Source organism: Pseudopodoces humilis, chromosome 16 (assembly GCF_049639895.1).
Source record: "Pseudopodoces humilis isolate 2021_Gansu_Grassland_sample_001 chromosome 16, ASM4963989v1, whole genome shotgun sequence".
NCBI classification, from domain to species: Eukaryota; Metazoa; Chordata; class Aves; order Passeriformes; family Paridae; genus Pseudopodoces; species Pseudopodoces humilis.
The window spans coordinates 6624782-6646170 of record NC_142215.1 but is presented as its reverse complement, the minus strand read 5'-3'; the positions used below and the strand labels follow the sequence as shown (position 1 = coordinate 6646170).

The following is a 21389-nucleotide window of genomic DNA, read 5'->3' as shown; positions in this document are numbered from 1 at the left end:
CAGGCAGAAAACTCAAGACTTAAAATCAAATTTATTTAGAGGAAGAATGACTTTACAAGAGGTTGATACTGATAACTAAAAAGGAAGATAAATAAAAGCTTGTTACAAAACCTAATGGTTTCTGGCAAGTTACAGAAAAACTGAAGAATTTTACAGTCAATAACCTGCTCACTTTTTACATAATTACAAATTAACATACAGCAATTAGGTTTTACCCTCTTCTTTAAAAATCTTTTTTTCCCAACTTTTTTTTTCTTTTTGGGTTCAACATGAAAATGCAAAGCTTTTTTTTTTTGCTTTTTTTTTTTTTTAATAAGAAACAAACCAAAAGCAGAGGTATATCAGGTTATTATAATACACCTCAATGTTCTGAGAATTACTCAAGTGCATTCCATATTAGTACAAAATAAACACCAGGCTAAACTTTAACCATAGGCGAACTGAACCGGACATAGATTTTTATTTCATTTTTTTTTTGAATCAGTGTTTAATATTGATAAAGAAAATAGTAAGATTACCTTAGGTCATGGAAAGGATGGATACCTACAGACAGCTTAAATACATACAAAGCTCATAGCTGTATGCAAAGCAGTGAATGTTATCCTGTTCCCCCCTCCCCCCAAGCAATGGAAGCTGAATTATACTTGTGCAAAGCATCAGTGTCAGTGAAATGCATGTGGAAGGAAAGGGCACAGAGCCCTGGAAATGCAGGTGTAAAGGGAGCTGGTGTTACACTTCTCATGACTGAAGAGCACAAGGTATAGGAGATTTGGCCAGTTCAGTTCGCCTATATTTAAAAATTAGCTTTATCACCAATGAAGAATGGTGGATTGCTGCCTCTTCTGAGAAATGAAGCAAGAGTTATGAGCAGCAGGGGAGGTTTTTTATTTAAAAGGGTGCCCTAAATCATGGTAAGTTCCCAAACCTGGCCAGCAGGCAAAATAATTTCCAGAGTTCTGGTTAACAAGGAATGTTTTGTGGGATTTTAGCAGATACTCTCCTGTGTCCCCTGCCCAGTCCTCCCTTGCTCCATGCCATAGATACCCTAGACAGCTTCCTTGGGATTTGGCACCTGAAGAACCTCTTCTGACTAGGTGGCACATGGAAGGACTGGAACTGGGTGTTACAGCAACAGCTGTGAGATATCCTAGGGACTCAAGGAAGGTGCAGTGGTGATCAGACTCTGGATGCAAATCCACACAAGCTGATGGCATTACTGTGCTGTCAGCATACCTCCAGCAGGAAGAGTCCACCCTCAGTGGGGATGACAGCTCCTGTTCCAGGGAGGGCACCTGGAGATGTCCCAGTGGCCTGGCAGTAAATACCTTGGTGCATGGAAAGGGCCTGATTTATTTGGATGCATCCCCTCACATCTCCTTCACTCTGAGTTTCTCCAAGGAAAAGGAGATGGAAGGAAAACCACAGGCAGGGCTGCTTCCCTAGCTGCTGTGAGGAAGGTGATGGTGAAACTGACATGGGCTCTCCTGGGGGATGTACCTGAGCCAACAGAAGCCAGTTCTCTTCTCCTGCCACTTAACCTATCTGCAGTGGGACTGTAGTCAGGTCTGCACCCACTCTGGTCTAAGAACAATACAAAAAGCTTGGCCCTTCCTCCCCTCTCAGGGAAAAGCCAAACCAAACCAGGAGCACACCTACTTGAAGCTCTGATTTTGCTGGGAAGTGCAGGAAGTAATGGCAAAACTGATTGTCTCCAAATAACCATAATTAAAAGGGGCAAGACCAGTTCCATTTAAAGTGCTTTATGACATCAAACTGACATCAAGTTACATGTTGAGATGATCACTTCATTTAAAAGAATCTAAAGCCAAGCCCACAAAACCCCATCGAGTCTCCCACCCTTTGCTACAGCTACTCTGCTGCTGGGTATTCCGGCACCTCCAGCTAATACTGGCCACTTCTGTACTTGTCTGAGCCCACACTCTCACTTTCCCTGGACACTGAAACCCCTCCTGCTGGGCAGTGGCAAAGACCAGGCCAAGAAAATCAAATGTGATTTCTGCCCTCCATGAAGCACCAGCACAAACAGCTCCGAGAGTCCTCGCAGGATCCTCTTCCACAACAACATGGGCTTCAAACAGATGTTTCTGAACCTGCTCTGAGTCCCAGGAGCCCAATGCAAACAGGCTGGTTTGGGTGCTCCAAATGGGATCAAGGGACTGGCTCTTGGAACTAGCAACAGGCTGGGCTGAAGAAATAACATGCTTTCAACAAGGATGGATGCCAGGCATGGAACTGGAGCAAATGCAATTTTAAGGCCAGGAAGAGGAAAGGCTTTGGTGCTGTCAAGCTGGGACCATACTCTAGCAGACAATGCTAGACAAGCTTCAGAGATCAGAGCAGGAATCTGACTCTAGGAACCCATGCCAAGCCTTTCCAAAGAAAACCTGAGATGGGAAAAATAAAAGGCTAAAGAGATAAAAACAAGCCCTTACCTTCCTAAAGGTGAAAGAAGGAGGAAGCAGTGTGGGAGGAAAGGCTTCATTCCAAAAAAGTGAATCATACAGTAACAGACATCCTCCAGGGACAAATGTCTGTCCACCAGAATTTAAGACACAAACAGCTTTGATACACAGGATCTCTGGTCAGTGTATTTCTGACTCATACCTGTGGTTTCTGTCAAGGAACCACAGGGACCTTGGGAGAGGACTTAGCCAACAGCATTTGCACTTCAGGCACTGAATGCTCTTTTGGATTTGCACAGGTCATGAGAGATGGTGAAGCCAGGCAGACTCAATCCTGCTGCCCTGGGTCACACATCTGCCTTTTGGTGCCCTTCTCAGAGCCAGGGGATGTTGCTATGTTGTGAATATAGCATATGCTGGGACTGGGGAAAAGACAGTGGGATAAACTGGAAAGTTCATAGTGGCAAAGGCTGTTCCAGACTGAGGGGAGCTCAGATGTACCAGTGCCCTGATTCTGTTCACACAACAGTAAATGAGCCACACACTACTTTGGTTTCCAGAAATTTCAGCTTGGCACATTTGTGTTTGCAGATGTATAAACAGCAGGGCAGAAGTTACTTGCTGAAGTTGGTGGTTTTCTTATGACAAAGGTTAACACCACACCACCAGCACCTTCCCACTGTCTATCCCACTCCTTCAGCTCCCCTCGGGTCCAGGAGAGCAACTGTACCCTCCATCACTGCCGGGCACTCCATGTTTTGCTTTCTCCTTTGCCTCCAAAAGGAATGAGAAAACCTAACCAAAATGTTTAAATAAGGACACTAATTTACAGGAGGAGTCTTGTCTGAAGTCACTGTGTCTTTTTCCAGACATTTTTTGGCCTGAAGATGCTCTGCCTTGAAGAAAGCTCTCAGCTGAAATTGTGTGACTTAGGGCATGGAATGAGCTGCAAAGCAGCACTGCTCAACCCCGTGGTTTGTAGGAAACAGGGAGATGAGAACATTTGGTTTACCAATCTTTTGGTAAGAAAACAAAACAAATAAACAAAAAAAATGAGGGGGGGAAGAGAAAAAAAAACCTCAAACTATTCCCCCAACAAAAGCAAAAGTAAAAAGAAATAAAAAAATAAAACTAAGTAAACATTTTTTAAAAAATTCTTTCAGATAAAATGAAAGATAAATATTTTTGCAAGCCCTGCTTGCAATTAAGAACAAGCACCAAATAATATTAAAAAGAAACCAAAAATAAATCTCAACCCTTTTTCCTTTCTTTTTTTTTCTCTTTTTCTTCTGATTTTTAATAGTATAGAGAGCTTCCAAAGCAAGCAGGGTTTCTGCACCAAGACAGCCCAGCCTAAGCATCCACCTCACCATCAATGCTGCTGATATTCATCAGCACTAACTCTGAAAACTGCTGTGTGTCACCAACTCATGACAGGCCTGAGAGCAAACTGAAATCAAACAATAGTACAAGAAGAGAAATTATTTGTTATTTCAAAGAAAAAAACTGGTAGGAAAGGAAATGCACCTGACAGCTTCAAACTCTCGAGCAAAACTTTGATCTGTTTTGAAGTTGATAACCATTTACAAATCCACTCGGGTAATTCTCCTGACAGGGTTTGGACGAAAGGTGATTTTTGAGAAAAGCCTCCATTTGCAGTTCTCCTCCCCCACTGAACACATCCCTGTATTCCACAACTCTACAGACACCCCACAGCTGGCACAGCAAGAGCTGCCCTTGGACCTTCCTGTTCTGCACGGAGCCTATGGGGACACGCCACACTGAACTCCAGACCTGGCCCACAGGGGGTTTTTGTCCACCAGAACCTTTTTCTCCCCAGAAATGGTTCCTAAGTGCCTGGTATTGCACAGCCACAGGGACAGGAGCCATCTCCTCGGAGCCTGCCCCGCGATGTCTCGCTGACCTGCTTGGACACTGCTGCTCTCACTCTGCCTCAGAAACGATCAGGGCAGGTGAGAAAATCCAGAGAAACAGAAGCCCAATGGTAGCACAAAAAGCAGGCTAAGAAAACTCAAAGAACAGAACAAAGATCCCTAAAAGCAGATTTTCAGCCACCCCCCCAGTCAGTCATTAGGCTTGTAATGTCAAATGGAGAGCTCTATTCCAGCAAAAACATAATCTTTGGGGATGGGAGAGAGTGAGCTGGAGCTCAAAGAGATTGTTTAAAAAAAGTGTTGATTACTGTTGTTTCCATTTGAACAGTTTGTTCTGGCTCCATGGGACTGCCTTACCAGCCTACCAAAATTCTCTTTTCGGTGCCATATTAAATATACCCAGTAATGTTCTGCTTGACTGTGGAAAAAGTTTGACGTTTGATTCCTCTGGCCCACAGAGTTAGTTCAGATTTATTTTAAATTTTAATTTTTATCCTCTGAGTTGTTGCTTCTGAATGCTGTTACTGCTTCCTGGTGTAAGATACCCTTCTGAAACCAAACAGCCCCTATCCCATGAGCACAAAAGGGGTGTGCAGGTCACTGTGTTACAGTCAGAGCAGTAAGGGCAAGATATTTAATATCTACACACTCCCAGAAAGTCCTCAGGTATCACCTATCCCCAGGGGTGGACCTCAGCGGTAGGGACTGTAAGCATATCCCAGTGGATACATAGATACATCTATGTATATATCCAGCAGATCTATATATGCCAGCGTGCACCATTTGTGAGTCCTAATCTTTGCTAAATGCTTGGTTTTGGTTCTTTTCCCCAGAAAAGGGGAATTGGAAGGCACAGACCCCTTAAGGCTATGTTCTCTCATCCTTTAGCAGTGAGACAGACAACATCTATCCCAATCCATTTGACACCAGGTTTGCACAGGGAGAGGGTCCTGTGTGCTGTGCAGGCACAGCCTCTGCAGGGAGAATTCACCTAAAACCACAGGAGAGAGGCCCTTATCCACCACTTAGCAGACTTCAGAACATGTTTTATTTAAAACCTCCAGATGCTTGTCCAGAGCAGGCACCAGCCACGTGCTGTGTCACAGGCAGGGAGGTGTCCACGGTGCCAATGCCACGAGTGACCACTGGAACAGTCCATGCTCAGCAGAAGATCTCCTCACCCTCTGGAGGTGCTTCTGACGAGTGAGAATCTGTAGCACCAAAAAACATCATGTGGGAATCACTATGGGAACACAGGAACACAGCAGGCAGAGTGGGGCTCCGTGTGCACAGAAACCCCACTGTCTGCCAAATCCACTGGGCCCCTTAAAAGATATTCAGTTCCCTGATGAGCTACCATGAAATTACATCTTGTATTGGGTGAGATTTCCTGTGCACAAGCTGGAAAACATCAGTGAGCTAGCATGAATGAAACCGGTCATCCGAGGGCATGTGATCAAATTTCACGTGGGTCAGAGGTTTGAGGTGCAGCTCTGAGTCCTAAGGGGATGAAAAACTGCCAGACAAGAAAAACCCTGTATGTTTTTGTTTCAGATCAAGAGACAAAACAGACCAGCTTGAGGGGAAGGGAGAGGCCACCAGAAGGCTTGTGGGTATCACTTCCAAACTGTCACAGAGCTAAAGCAGACATCAATGCCTCAGGAGCTGCAACAGCAGCTCCTTCTGAAAGCACTGACACTGAAGCAGAACATTTTCCTCGAAGCAGAGAATCCAGCCCACGGAGGCTGCTCAGGATGGGATGGGAAGAAACAATGAGAAGAATGTGTGTCCCTCTGACAACCCTGAGGGCTGCAGAACAGGCAGAAAACCCCATGGAAGGTCACTTCAAACTGGGAAGTCCGCTCAGCACAGCTGCTTTTCCCCATCCCTGTGTCACCATCCTCATTTAAAGCCAGATTTTGTGGCTTCCACAAGCTTGCTGCCTGAAGGAAAACAGCCATCTTACCAACCCTGAAAAAACATCTGTGAGCTCCCCTCACACTCACCAGACTGTTGGGCGCGATGTCCCCTGCTCTTTTTCTTCTTTTCCTTCTTCTCCTTTGGTTTGGCTAAACTGAAGAGGCGAGTAGGCATCTGGGTCTGTTCCTCAGCTGCCTTGTTAGTCTGGTTTGTTGTGCTAAGCAAATGGAAAGTGCTTTTCTCTTTGTGTGTCCTTGAAAGACTGTTCCTTTTGGGGGAGACAGACAGTTCTGCATCAAAGTGCCCTTGTTTAGGAAGGGAAGGGTTTTTCTGCATGGAGGATTCATCTATGCTGGACTGGGAGGAGACTCTTGCAAGTTTCTCATGTAGATTTGAAACCTAGAAAGGAAAAGTGTTTCATGAAAGAGGCTAGCAGAGAACATGAATAGAAAAGGCATGTCCCAGACCACTCACAGAGGTTCTTCTTGTGAACATCCAGCCCCTTCACCTGGTAAAATGTAGTCCCCATCCAGGCAAAGTGAAGAGAGAAAAGCCCTCTCTGTTCAAGATGAAAAAACGAGGCATACAAAGACTAACACTCCACTATCTTTTGCTCCTACATGTACTCTGCTATGTATCAACAAGCCAAGGGCAAATATTCTCTAAGATCTCAATAGCAAGACTCACCCTGCATCGTTTGCACACACAGATGGTGGCAGGAGGCCAAGGAGCAGCGTGCCTCTCTGAGAAGGGAATGCCAGCACATGGCACAGGAGCACCATGTGTCAAAGGAAGCCTTCCCAAGCAAAAGATGAAAGCAAAAGCAGTTTTCCTGATTTTTTTTTTCCTAACGGCTGTCTCAGGATGTAATTGAGCTTGCACATTCAAAGGGAAGATCAAAACAAGGCCCAACAAAGCTCGACTGAACACACTATTAATAGCTCTGCAATGTCAGTCAGATACCTGCCTTGAGAAGGTGCTTCCTTCTCCTAAATCTCTTAGGCCTTGCAGGCATTTTACCTCTCAGCCTCTCCCATGTCCCTTGTCTACAAGTGCATGGAGCTGGAACAGCTTCACTGTCTGCTTGGAAAACTTCTGGCTTGATCAGGAGCCAGGTGGGAGGGAGCAGGACCTCCTTTGGCGATTAGCTTTTCAGAGCTCACTGCTCAGCTCCACAATTAGGCCGTTCAGGCATCCAGAATCATTCCCACTATGCAATCCAACATTTATAACCTAACTCTGGTACAGCTCTAAGCAAATTAGTCAGAGTTAGTGAGTTACAAACAAACAAATGATCAACAGGCTTAAGGATTAAATTCAGTCCATGCTTTGCCAATGGCGCTTGCTCTCCTCAGTCAGACTGTTGCACAGTTATAAAGGAATAAACCATAGCTTGCTGAAAAATGCCCAAACCAGGATCTGTGTGTGGGTTTTTCTTTGTAGTTGTGAGCAGTCAGACACCAAAAGCCTCCTCCAGAAGAGCTGGGGAGATTTGCTCACTGAGCCACAACTGGACTGCAGGTGCTCATCTTTTCAGGACAGGGGCAACGCCATCTCTTTGCTGGATATTGAGAATGCTTTTGGAGATGGATGTCAGCATGTCAACAGCCTTGCCCTGCAGTTATCAGCCTCACAAGTGGTGTTTGTGACAGCTGGAGGCTGCAGGTTACCCACAACACTCAGGCTGTCCCCTCTGCCTGGCCACTCCCCAGAGCTCAGCCCTTGGGTGAAGGCCAACATCAGGCAGTGTCAACCCCTGGGACTGCCTGGGACATCTTCCCTGGGAGCCTGCCACCTCCTCTCTGCCATCCCCAACACACACACAGGGTAGGAGGCAGAGCTCAGGCTCCCCAGCACTGGCCAGGCACCCCCAAGACACCGTGAAGCACCAATACTGGCAGTGCCTCAGCAGCTCCAGAGGTGCAAAAAGTGCAGCACTGTGCATCCTATGCAAGGGAAGAGCCAGTTTTAAATGCCAGTCCCCACATGTGTGGGGCTGGGCTGGCACCAGCTGTGTGCCCTCTGAGGGGCATGCAGTTCACCCAGGAGCTGGCTGGGAGCTCCCTGCAGGGATCAGCCTCCCTAGGAGCCTGGCTGCTGGCATCATTTACCTGGTTGTGGTCAGGCTCCTGCCGCATTTGAGCGAATCGCTCCACGTCCTGCTTCAGCTGCACCTTCTCCCTCTCCAGCTGCTTCTGTGCCATGCGGAGCCTCTCCAGGTCGAGCTGGTAGGCCGCCTTCTTCACCTGCAGCTCCTCCCGCTCCCGCTCCAGCTCCTGCCTCAGCCTCTGCACCTGCTCCTCGCGCTGGGCCAGCTCGGCCTCGTGCTCTGCCAGTTCCTTCTCCCGCACTTCCCACTCCTTCTCCCTCCTCTGCCTTTCCTCCTGGTGCTGTGTCTGCTGCTTCTTCAGGTTGGCGAACTCCTGGCGCTGCTTCTCCAGGCTGCGCTGCTTCTCCTGCTCCGCCAGCGAGGTGTGCCGGGATGAGCTTCGGCTGGGAGCCTTCTCGCTCCGAGACTGCTTCTGGCTCTCCACGTAGGTGTCCTGCTGCAGCACCACGCCCTGGGAAAGAGGAGACAGAGATCACTGCAGCACCCTCCGTGGGGAGAGGTCCATCCCCGAAAATCTCAGAGTTCTGTACTGAACCCCTTCTTCTCCCACCAAACTTGGAGCCCAGCACTGCTGCCTGGTTACCAGAGCATACCAGCAAAGCACCTCCCCCAGCAGCTTCCCAAATTCAGGCCAGCACTGGTTCCCTCAGGCAGCAGCTCATTCCAGCCTGCAAGCTGGCCCTGGGGTGTCCAGCCATGCAGGGCTGTGACACGAGAAGGGGGGACAAGGGGCAAAGCACGACTGGCAGCCCAGACAAGCAGTGTGTGGGAGCAGGATGAACAGCTAAGCCTACCTGCAAAGCACTGAGCAGCTTATGGAGGCTGGTAATGGTTTGGAGGACCTGCTGTGAGAAAACAGAGGTGTTGCTGTTAGATCTCACTGGGTGCTGTGGACAGCACCCTCTCTTGCTCTGTGTCCCACCAGTGGGTCTGACAAGCTGCACGGCCATCCCTCTGCACCCTGCTTTTCCTCAGTCTTCCTTTGCAATGACTGCATCAATCCCCAGTACATCAATACATCCCTTGAACATCTCCCAGAAGCGCCAGGCATCACCTTCCTCCCTTCCCTAGCTGTCATTGCAGCAGGGGAAGGAACATCTCCAGAGGCACCACCCAGCACAGGGCTCATGGGAAGTCCTGGGTTGTCTCTGCTAACCATTTCCCACAGCATCAGCTTGCTCAAGAACAAGCTGAGTAATTGAGATGAAGCCTAGAAGTTCACTTAGAAATTTCAGGAAAAAAAAAAGCAAGGGGCGAAAGAAATAAAGCAATCTTTAAATAGATGTGGACTATTTGTACCCTTCCCCCCCAGCTGACCCATACAAAACCCACTGCCACAAGGCAGAAAAGCTGCACTACAGCAGGCACACAAGTGCAGCAGGTGTGTTCTTGGAGGCTTTCTGAAAATACAGAAATGCAAACACCTCATGCATCAATACAGAGCAAGCTACTTTGGAGTGATGCCCTATCCCTAAATTTAGCCTAGCTAAAAATTTCTCTGAATCTCTCATATCCTACAATTAATTTCAAGAAGAAAAAAGAGCACTTCAGTATTTGCAGTAGAGGAGTGATAGCCAGTATTAAGAGAACTGCTTCTCATTTTGTCATTAATGCTAATTGGGAGTTATGAATGTGTATCAAAGGGAGAATAGAAATCTAATTGCCCCAATTCACTGCACCTGCAACATAAAATTAAACTCTCCCTGTCTGCAGATGCACAATAAATACAGCCCTGTGCATCCTGGTGGTAATTAACCCTTGCTGCTTATAATCAGCACATATCATCTTGCTGGCAAGCAGATGACAATCAGTGAATTCCCTGTCTAAACATCCAAGGTTAAACAAATAAATGACACAGTGGGTTCAACTTAATGTATTTAAAAGTCTAGATGTGTTTCAGCAAATTAAATGTGTTCTCTTCTACATTATCACCTATTGAGACAAATTCTCTAGCCACTTAAATGAAGGGAACAGCTGAGCAATGGAATCAATTCTTACCTCGTTATTCCTTTTCAGCATGAACATCAAATTAGCATTTCCACCCTATGACAAGATCACAAATTTAATATGAGGACAATGAAAAATCATAGCAAACGTCTTCTGAAGCTGAACTAATGACACATCCATTAAATACTCCCCTCCACCCTCCATTTTGGGAGAATTCATGCATGTTTTTAGGCCACTTAGAATCATATAGAACGAAATGTTAATTAGGTGTTATTTTGCAGTTATCTGATGGATTGATCCCCAGAAAGAAAAGGTTCAAGGTTGTAGCTGACCTTATAATCTCAGTAACAATGCAAAATTAAACACATGCTTTGGCTGACCTGCAGACAGATGGTAGCTAACCTGTGCCACCAAGGAGTATAACTGATTTGCAGTGGTTTTCAGGTCAGTGGCTTTGGGTGCATATTTCATGTTTTATTTTATTTTTAACTCATTAGGATGTAGCTAATTGTCAAAAAAATTTCAGGCATTTTTCAAGGCTAGAGCTGTCACTCTTGGAATCTGAACTCAGTGGTGGCAGACACACAAACCAAGCTGTACCTTCTTTAAAATGCTGTCTGACTCTGTTCTCCGAAGGTCCTGAGCATCATCGCCTTCATCTTTCGCTCCACCTAAAGGAAGAAGCCAGCACTGACATCAGTTTCATTTTAAGGCAGAAATGAACTTGCTAAAGTCTGAGAAATTTAATACAGGAAACTCACATATTTCACAAAAGAGGACACAGAGCTCTTGACATTTTAACTAAATGGATTTGAGCCCTAAATATACGGAACACGTCAGCACTACCAGAAAAAGTGGATGTGAATTTAGATTAGGGTTGACTTTGGTTTCAGAGAACGTGCTGATAAATTCAGCACACTGTTATTAACTGGTGCTCTGTCTAGCCCCTGAAGAATACTACTACCACAGAATACTTGCTGAGAAGACATGAGGCAGCATAAGAGCAGATGGAGGATGATAACAGAATCATATCAGGGTATATTATTGCAGGTATAGTTTCAATGCCTCTCTTGTGCAAGTTAATTTACATCTGGGTCAGATACTGCTGTGCAACACCCTGTGTAATTCTATGCTAACAATTTATCATTAACCTTAGCTATCAGATACCTGGATCTTCAAAGGGACACTGGGCTTCTCTTTCTAACTTCCCCCTGGACAGCTCATATCAGTGCTCCTGAACAGGACTCAGCTGACCTGTGGGGACAGGAGGGCTCTGACCCTCCCCTGTGCTGCCCTTTCTGCTCAAAAGGAGTCACACAGACCTTCCATCCCCTAGCTCCTGACAAAACTCTTGTACTCCCATTGCCAGCTGAGATGTAGCCCATAGGGAAAACCCACACCTGCAGTGGCAACCTTCCTTCTGCCACTCTTAAAGATAAATAACTTTACATAAACCTGAATCTGCAGCTGTGTGAAGGACAACACACCTGGTGTAAAGGCCCTCTCCTCCCCCCACCCCTGAGACTGGCCCTGCTACGAGAGGCTGACCCTCAAGTCCTCCTAACAGACCTGCTCTCCTGCGCCACGTCCTGGGACCTTCCACCTCTCTGCAGGAGGAAACTCCTCCCTTCTGCTTTGCTGGAGGGGAGAATGAAGGGGAGTCATGTTATAAGCCTGGCCCAAGGTTTCACAGGTTGTGATCAGAAGAACTGCAGAGAATGCCAGGTTTCATACCTCCTGGGCAGAACAAATAGGCCCTACATTCTTTTCCCAGAATCTCCCAAGACCCTACAACTACTGAGTTAGAATCAGAGGGTATTTCTACAGAAAACTTAGATCTGGGCAACAGCCTGAGGTTGTCCCATTCATCATTGCAACAGAGAGAGGCACAACCCTCAACAAACCCCTCTGGTGTCAGTGTATTTGTCATCATGACGATGAGACCTGTGGAGGGCTTTGCAGCTCTCCAGTAGAGCTGGGAAAGCCTCTACATAGCTCTCATGTCTGACTGTCTGGAGCTAACACTGCTCCTTTAATGCAGGAGGTCAGACGAGGTCCAACGATCCCAGTGCTGAGACAGACACTAGCACAGCAAAACTGGTTGTATTGGGAGTGTGAGTGAGACCACAGAGAAAGGAATTTGAGGACAGGGAAGTTTCTGATGACTAGAGCAAAGAAAGAGGGCATTGGGAAACAGCCAACTATGCAGCTGAAATAAGTAGTCGCGCATTTCTTTGGGAGAGACTTAATTGGAGGAATAATACATGCAGATGTAGGTGGAACATAAATGCATAGAGAGCAGGGACAGGGGAGAAGGTGTTTGATTCAGCAATATCCACATCCATTTGTAAATGCAACAGCATCAAGCTCTTACTGGGAAGAAAGGTGAAGAACAAAGAACAGACCTGTAAATATTGCAATAACACGAAGAAACTAATTTATTGAGAAGCTAAATGCTTTCATGTGGCACGTAAGTAAAATAGCAAGTATTACTCAGAGAGAGCACAGAGAGGAGTGAACAGTTCAAATGTTTAACTCTCATATATCCACAGGTTCTCAGCTACCATCAACCCACCTGTACATAGGCTTTTTTACCTAATCTGTGATTTAATCTATCAACTATTGTTGGAGAGGAGTTGTGAAACCCAAACCACCAGCTGAAGTCCTTCTGAAGCAAGAGGATATGATGATGTATATTATTAACAAATTCTGAAGTGCACACACAGAACTACTCACCCTTGGAGGCATTCATCTGGTGACTGTCAAATCCTCCAAAAGTTTCTGCCCTTCTAGGGAGTGAGATGGGGCCAACCCCTCCCTCCTGATCCATGGCAGTGCTGCTGACCTGCTGTCCAAGGGCAGTGCCCAGGCTCCTGTTCACCAGGTCTTGCAGTAATTCAACTGATAAAAAGCAGTAATGATTTTGTTAAAGCCCACCTCAGGTTTCTGAGCTATTTTCATCCCTGCCTGAGCTCAGATCAGAAATTGTTTGGTGTACAAAGAATCTAGGTTTCTGTGACAATCACATGAACAGTACACATTGCCCCTGCAAAAACTCACTCTGACCACTTACTCCAACTCTTGGAGCTCTGCACAAGCTTACACCTCCCTCTCTTCCCTCAGGCAACCTCTGACAACACCGTTTAGTAATTTTAGCCTCTCCAAAGATCATACTGGAAAGTAACCGGAGTTTCCATCTCCCCTTGCCTTTGTCAACAACTGCCTTGTCCCTTGCAGGCACCACAAGCTCCTGCTGGAGCCCAAGCCCCACCCTCATATCTTGCTGAGACTGAAGAACAGCAAAAGCCTGGATGGTCCAAATTTCTGCCAAGGCTAAATCCCATGTTGCTCCTGACCCCAAAGCAGGTGCAATGCATGGTTTTCTTTGTGCTGACTTTCCTGCCCTCTTTCAACACCCCCAATATCTGCTTCCTTTCCTGATCCTCATGACCTGCCCCTGAGACAACACCATGAGGAGCAGTTTCTCCTTATCATGTTATTCTGACAAAGAGAAGACATCCCCTGCAAAACTGGTGCTCGAGAACTGATGCCTTCACTGAATGTAACCAATTATAGTTGGTTGCTGTAATTTACATGTCACATGACTGGCTCACCTTCATTTATTGCACTTTTCATGATTGCCTCTCCTTTTGGAGCCTCTTCTGTTCTGGATCTGAAGAGCAGCCTGGAGCTTGGTGTCTCCTCCTGCACAGAACTGTCTGCCATGTCCTGGAAGATCTTTGTCTTCTCCTCCAGCAAGAGCAGGATCTGTTTATCCTTCTGCTGAAGTTGTTCTGTGGGGGTCAACAGAAAACAGGGATGAAGACGGAAAATAAAAGCTTTGACAAGGAAACCTGAGCGATTCCTGAGATATTGGCCCCATCTAGTGGAGCATGACAATATCTGCTGGGTTTGGCAGCACGACAATGCCCTGGGCAATCTGGCACAGCGGGCTCGGAAAATAAATAGTGCAAGGAAGGCGAGCTGCAAACCAGGACTGCAGTTATTTTGCTAGGTGCAGGATTGAGAAAAGTCACAGTTCAACCACAAAGCCCAACCCAAAAACTCCCATACATTTTTCCACAATGGCTCCCCAGCTCTGTTCCAGGCAGATTTTACCTTTCAGTCCTCTCACTCTTGCATCAAACAATTTCTTTTCCAACTCAGACTCACACGGGACTCCTTCATCTTCATCTCTATCCCTGGACAGGAGACATGGCTCAATTACTACAGGAATACACCCAGTGCACCCCCTGCCTCACAAGAGCAGCTGAGTGTCTTACATGGTGTGCACCGTGTCCTGAATGATCTGTATCCAGCCATTGCGCTCTTCTTTGGAGCTGGCATGGACCTCCACCATTTCAGGGTCCTTTCCACCCATGCTGATCAGGAACAAACCCTTCTCTTCATGAGCTACTTCTCGTACGATCAACTTCTTCAGAGAGATCACTGTGGATTTCTGATCCTTCAGATGGAAAGAAATGGATGAGGAGGGTGACCAGAGCTAGCTCCCAGATTTAAACTAGCATAGACAAGGTCCCAATAAACCATAGTGCTACATCTCTCAGCTTTGTAAACATTTTCTGAACATACTGGCTAATTAAAAAAACTAAAATAATTCCAATGGGGTCAAACAAAAGGGATGGGTTTGCTTTCCTCTAACAGTTCTGTAGGAAAAGCAATTTTACCTCACTCCATTTCAAGAAAGAACTTACTTCAAATTAACTGTGGTTTTGTAAACTGTACCATATTTTGCTCTGATCTCATTTCCTACTAACCACACTCCCCCGTCATTAATATCACAGCCCCTTACACTTGGTGCAGCTTGCTAGCCTGCTTCACACACAGAATCTTCACCATCTCTCTCCAGGATAAAGTCTTATCTTCAAATCCCACAAAACCTCTGCTGTTCTCAGACACTCACAGATGACTCCTATGTGAGAACTCATGTGTGAGGTGATGTTCACCATGTGCTATGGTCTCTGTGTCATCAGCCTGCTGGGTTACAACATCCCCAGGCTGCTGTGTCATGTGCACCCGAGGCAGTCCCTTTGTGCATTGTACCACACGCTCCAACTGGGTTAATCCGCTTCACTAGCAGGACTTGTATGCAAATCATCTTCCCCTGTGTAGGGCACTGAGCCCGTGCAGAGGATTGGTGGAACTGGAATAACAAATTATCAGCTTTCAAAATGCTCAAAGAGTGGAAAGGTCACAAGGTTTAGCCAGTCGAGACCATGCCTGGAAGGTACAGCCCAGCAGACTCCACTAGGCACCAGTTTTTTTTTAGGAGGTCAATGTGCCCAGCCCTTTTCAGGGGCCTGCCCTCAAACCTAATGTTTTTGCTCCTTCACATTACAAATATATTTCTCTGACATTTATTTTCATGTTGTTCTGTTGAATTTACTGCCCTGGCATTTCACCTCACTGCCCCCCACAGCAGCTCACAACGTATTTGGACATTTCCTTCTGCTGAGGTTCATTTTTACAATGTTTGCATTATCCCCTCACCCCCTCCCAGCCCTGTCACTGCTCCAGTGTGCACAAACTGCAAAGCACAAGTGTTTCGAGTGACAGGCAGGTTTTCAAGGCCAATTATCAGCTGTGCCAAGGTGCTGCAGGAAGGGGAGGTGGGACATGAGGACATGTTTTCCCATCAAAAAGAACAGAGTCTGCTCAGCAAACAAAAATGTCCCGAGCAAGAAAATTAAGTTGTTTAGCAGGCAATTGTTGTCTTTGCTGCACAACACAACATCACGGGTCTCTCACATAGAAAAGTAAGAAGAAAAAAAGGTTGAAATCTTACCAGTGAGGCAAAGACATACTTCTGGTCCTTCTCCTGAAGGAACACGAGCATGTCAGAGAGGAGAACAGCCTGGACTTCTGCAAAAGAAGAAGCACAGCAGTGCAGTACAACCACACAATCCACCCTTTAACAGATTTCTTGTAATAACACCAGCACTAGGGAACAGCAGGGCTGGTTTTGCAAATCCTGGAAGCAGGATTAGCCTCCCAGTTGGCAGGAGAAGCAAGGGCAGTTCCTGGAGATGCCAGATCAGGTTAGCTCTGAACCAGCTTTGCATTAAGCAGGACACATCAGCACCTGGGCATCCTGCAGGATTTGCTCTCACCCATTGGAGAAGGGGTGCTCTTCTCCAGCCACATGCTCCCTGCCAGTTGAGACATGGGCATAACAGTGAAAGCCACAGACATTTATTCAATAGCTCTGTTTTCTCAAACAATCAATATTTCAGCCCTCAAGCAAAATATCTGCACAGGAAGTTTTGGTTTTTATGGTTCTCTTGATGAGTGGTTTGCAGGGTGTAAATTATCGTGCAATAACAACATTTGTCAGCTGCAGTTTCTTTCCCAGGAAATACTGACTTCAGGAGCCACCAGTAATTCTGCTCTCAGACAAACACAACTCTGAAGGGAGCCTGAGTGAAACACAGGACCTGGCTTTCTTTCACGGGAGAAGGAAACACAACCTCAAGCCAACAGAGGATTTTAAATCAGTCTTTTCCCAGAGTACACGTAGAGCCTTCCAAGTCTCCTAATAACATATCATGAAGTTGCACAGCAACTACCAAGTGTAATGCCCCACCCAGACCCCTCAGTACAAAGAGGTTTTGTGTAATGTACTTGGGAAATCTTGTGACAGAAAGGAAGCAAACCAAAAATTTAAATCATCCCATGGGTAAATCCTTCCAGTCTGTTTTGGGAAGACAGAATCCATTCCAGATAAAAGAACCACTAAACTTTAAGCAAAGCTGCAAAATGAAATCCAGGCTCTGGGAGGTTTTCAGAAGGTGGCATTTGACTGCCTTTTTCTCTGTTCCATGCACTTTGCAAGAGGGGAAATGCTAAAACCCTTAAACAAAAGCTCTTCCTATAATTTTTGGTACGCCATGTCCAATACCATAGAATAACCTGAACATATGAACGATCTACTCTCTCCCTGGGTCTGCAGCCTGCCTGCAGGACACACTTGCCCTGGGAGTTTGCAGTACGGACATGTTTGTGCATTTCTATGACTAAGAAATGCAAATGGAGATTGTGCTTATCACAATTTCACAACAGCAGCAGAACTTGCTTCATCCACCATCTAAAGGCAGTAGTAGTTTTGGGTGCCTAGAAATCATCTGTAAACTTCCTTCTTCCAAAACCTCAAAATAAATCATACCCCACACAGAATTCCATGTTATCACCACCTCCCTGCACAGCAAGGCATCAGGCTCCCAGACCCCATTCATGCCCACAGACCATAATTTAATCAGCTAATGCTGCAGGGAGGAAGGGAAGCCCAGCCTTCCTGCCAAGCCTGAGGCACTGCTGCCATGGTCCCAGCTGAAGGATTCCTTAAGAGATTTAGTGTTTAATTCAGTGGAGAACTTCAGTGCACAGCACCTTAAAAAAGCTACTTCCACCTGATAACAAACAAAAAGCAACTCAAGAAAACACTGACCCAACAAGAAGCAGCTGCAGGGACACCAGAGTCTCTCCTGAACAGTTTGTGTCTACAGCTCAAGAGGTTCAAGAGCAACAAATGCCTGGGACTTCTCCCTGGATCCCAGTGCAACTGGGCTGGTACTGCTGCAGACCTGCCACAGCCCTCAGAGGGAAGGAAAGACCTGGAAAGTTGAGGCTGGGCTCCAGATTTAGCCAGCAGAACTGGAACAGTGGCACAGGCATGGAGATCTCACTCCATTCTTTGGGCAACTGCAGCCCCCCTGGTGTCCTCCTGGTCCAGAGCATCCCAGAGCAACTCTGCTCCTTGGCTGATACACTGAGGTGTCACTGCCACCCCAGCCCTCAGCAGGCACACAGTCACCAAGAGGAAAAGCAGCTCTCTATCATTCCAGAACCCACACAAGAAACTGGAAATGCAATAGGGAGTGGGGGTACAATCTATCAAAGCAGAAGAATAAATCAATAAATCAATAAATAAACCAATCTGAGGACTAATCCTACACCCAGAGAAGATGAGCTGCATCCTTCCACAGCAGAAGACAGGACAGTCTTACCTTTTAACCGCCCAGCTGAGTTTTTTAGTGAAACAGGCCCATCTCGGATGAGTTTCCGATGCCTCAAGTCCTCTCTTGCAAACATCTGGCCACTCTTCATCCTCATGATGGACTTGCTGTCTGTCCGGTTGTAAATATCCCCAAGACGCATTTTCTTTTCATAATTGCTGACTTTGCTATTGACTGCAGCAATCACGTCTTTAACGAGGTTTAGTGACTGACTTAAGTCTTCATGTTCCACTTCATTTTCTTTAAAAAAGAAACATCTCAATTTGACTTTGTCTGTCTAACTTCCCAATTTTACTTCCTTCCTTCCTCTTCTCCCAAGTTCCCATATTATAGCTTTTTAATACTTATATATTTTTCCCTCTTAAAGAGAGTTTTCACAAAACCTTTTCCATATACATGGTTGAGGCTGGAGAATACTTTGCATATAGGACAGTAGAGATGAAATGAACAAATTAACTACTTATTTTAGCCAACACCAAGCAAGCTGGGAGACTCTGCAGTCTAGGCATGTTGCTCCATAATTAGCTACAGCTAATTTAGACTTCTAGCAACTAAATCAAGGTCCCTGAACAACTAATCCTAAATGGAAGTATGGAATTGAGTTATCTTGTTGCAGTGATGTGAGACAACAATGACTGGATTAGCTGGTAAGAAAATCTGCTTCAGCTGTAAAGGATCCAAACTTCACACTGGACAAACAAATACATGCTTAGAATAGAGGAACTGGTCCCTACCTTTGGTGTACTGCAGTATCCTTTGTAAAAGGACCGGGTACTTTGTGATTCTCTGTGTTACCAACAAGATACATTCAGGAATCCCCAGACGCCTCACCAGGGAGCTGCTCATTTTCTTCTAAGGAACAAAGATGAAAAGTTCAGTTCTGCAGCAAAACACTCTGCCAGAGTGCAAAAAGTACACATTTTTTCCATCAGCTACATCAGTCCTGCCAGGTCCTACCTTGACAAATGCCTGAAAGCGCTTGTCCTTCGAGTAAAGGTCTTTGAAGTAATTGACAGCTTCATTGTGATGCCCGCAGAATTTGCCGTATGTTTTCTTCATTCGTTCAGCGTTCTCCCCAGAGAACTGCAAAGAATGGGACACACAGCTCCAACCTGCCCTGAACTCCTGGGGTGACATCCCAGCAGTGCCTGCCAGGCTCTCAGAAGAGCTTGATGAAATCAGATTAGTCCAAAGCATGCTCGACCATGCAAGCAGATCTCTAGAGAGTAAAGAGCTGATCTGGGGGCTTCACCGAGCTCACACCTACAGCAAAATTTGCAACTCCACTCACAAGGCTTAAAAGCCAACCACAAAAAAGTCAAGACAGACAAAAAGAAGACAGAAGCTGTGGACAAAGAAAAGTAAAATGACCCACCCTGAGTTAAACACCAGGTCAATAATGCAGCCAATAAACACACTGGGCATATTTTGCTGTGAACTCCTGCCTACACTCCAGTCTGTGATCAAACTGGTTTGTGCCTGCCAGTGAACGCTTTTCTTTCCCACATAATGAACTAAATTAATTTTCAACCTTGGACCTTCCTTTGAAAGAGAAGAAGTGCTTGGAAAAGTAGAGGCAGAGATTTATGTGTGAAGACTAAAGGTGCCATCAGCTGTGCTTATCTGACAGGCAACAAACAGGAGGGAAGGAAAAGCATCTGGCTTCCAGCTGCGTTCTCAGAACTGCAAACATTTTCCAGCACTTACTTGATTCACTAGGATGTCACCTATCCTCCTGATAACAAAGTTCTTTTCACTTCTGTCTGCCAGTGACTCCTTCTTCCTTTCCAGAATCCGCTGGAAAAACTGACTGTGGATGTGCAGCAAGTTTTCCAGGCAGGGAAAGATCTTGTCCACAACTTGCTGATCATACTGCAGTTCCTTTAACATGGCTGCACTGTACACATCGTTCATGATCTTCAGGGTGCGGACGTGGTGCATTTCCGTCTGCATTAGCTCTGGATAGGATGAGGACAAGAGTTCATTGGTTACAGCACAAGGAAAAGCTGCCATTAGAAAGCTTTTCCATAACTGGCCTTCTCTAAGTGGCTTCAGAAAACTTCATGTCAGGAATTGTAACATCAGTCAGGAGTTTCATGTGTGAGAGAAACAGGGGGGAAGAGGCGTACCACAACAGAGAGCTTTGGATGTTGCTGCTGGGGTCTCTGCCTTCAGCCCTGGTATCTTCTCCTTCTTAACACCTCACTGCCAGCCTCCACAAACCTCCCTTCTGCCATACAGGATGGCTCCTGAATCCCTCAGGAAGAGACTTCCTAGTTAGCTGCTTGTGCTGGAACCCAGTTTTAAAGTCATAAGCAGACAAATAAGGAGAGGCAATTTCTGGGGTTTTTTGATGGCTTCTGAATATGTGAAATGCAGAAAGGCAGCTTTCACAGAATACATTACATTTCTAGAAACTTCAAGAATGAGAGTTTGGCTTTTGAGGAAACCAAAGCAATGTTCCTATGCACAAGGCTAAAGCTTCCCAAACCCATGCATGTGAGTAGATCAAGGAGCTGTTTACAGTGAGTGAAAAGTGAAGGTGCAGATGTCTCACCATAAATCACGTCTTGCCGTTTGACAACGTCTTTGCACTGCTGCTGCAGGAACTTGCTGTCCACTACTTGGCTCCAGGACTCTGCCTCCAGCTGCTTGGAATCTAATTCCAGGTCTCCCATGAGCTGTCCTTCATTCATGTCTGCACCTTCACGAAGCAATGTAAGTGCCATTAAGATGTGGGTAACTTGTTCCATTTGAGATTCCTGTCTAATTATTTAGGTTTAGGTTTTGTCAGTCACACCACAGACATCACATACATTCTCCTTTACTGACACAAATAATCACATACCACATAAAGACTAGTTATGAAAAACAATTGTAAAGGTTATTTCCTAGTTTCCTGTTCATCATTTTCACAGAGACCAAATCCTAGCTCAGATAATGTATTCTTAATCTGCCATGAAACGACATTGCAGTTAAATAAAAAACCACAACAGAAGAGGAAATATTTGTCCCTGAGCTAAATTCCAAGTAACTCAACTGCAACTGAAACCTTCTAAAT

General features: G+C 45.8%; 1 protein-coding gene across 10 annotated transcripts in view; it reads right to left on the bottom strand.

The window, feature by feature from the left end:
• Nucleotides 1-12: 12 nt before the first annotated feature.
• The window catches only part of AKAP13 (A-kinase anchoring protein 13), a 207071-nt gene continuing 185694 nt past the window's right edge, over nt 13-21389 (bottom strand). For 7 of the 10 annotated variants that reach the window (XM_088063289.1, XM_088063290.1, XM_088063288.1 and 4 more), the window contains 17 exons: nt 20886-21032; nt 20036-20286; nt 19286-19411; nt 19063-19180; nt 18320-18568; nt 16102-16178; nt 14579-14760; nt 14415-14497; nt 13910-14089; nt 13032-13196; nt 11865-11933; nt 10896-10966; nt 10347-10391; nt 9143-9193; nt 8350-8799; nt 6325-6637; nt 13-5529 (listed from right to left, as the gene is read on the bottom strand). In XM_088063289.1, coding sequence (XP_087919415.1) covers nt 5480-5529; nt 6325-6637; nt 8350-8799; nt 9143-9193; nt 10347-10391; nt 10896-10966; nt 11865-11933; nt 13032-13196; nt 13910-14089; nt 14415-14497; nt 14579-14760; nt 16102-16178; nt 18320-18568; nt 19063-19180; nt 19286-19411; nt 20036-20286; nt 20886-21032 — 2627 coding nt within the window. In that variant the 3' untranslated portion in view covers nt 13-5479. The remainder of the gene's footprint in view (nt 5530-6324; nt 6638-8349; nt 8800-9142; nt 9194-10346; nt 10392-10895; nt 10967-11864; nt 11934-13031; nt 13197-13909; nt 14090-14414; nt 14498-14578; nt 14761-16101; nt 16179-18319; nt 18569-19062; nt 19181-19285; nt 19412-20035; nt 20287-20885; nt 21033-21389) is intronic. The other 3 variants (XM_088063292.1, XM_088063294.1, XM_088063295.1) reach the window with 3 other exon arrangements.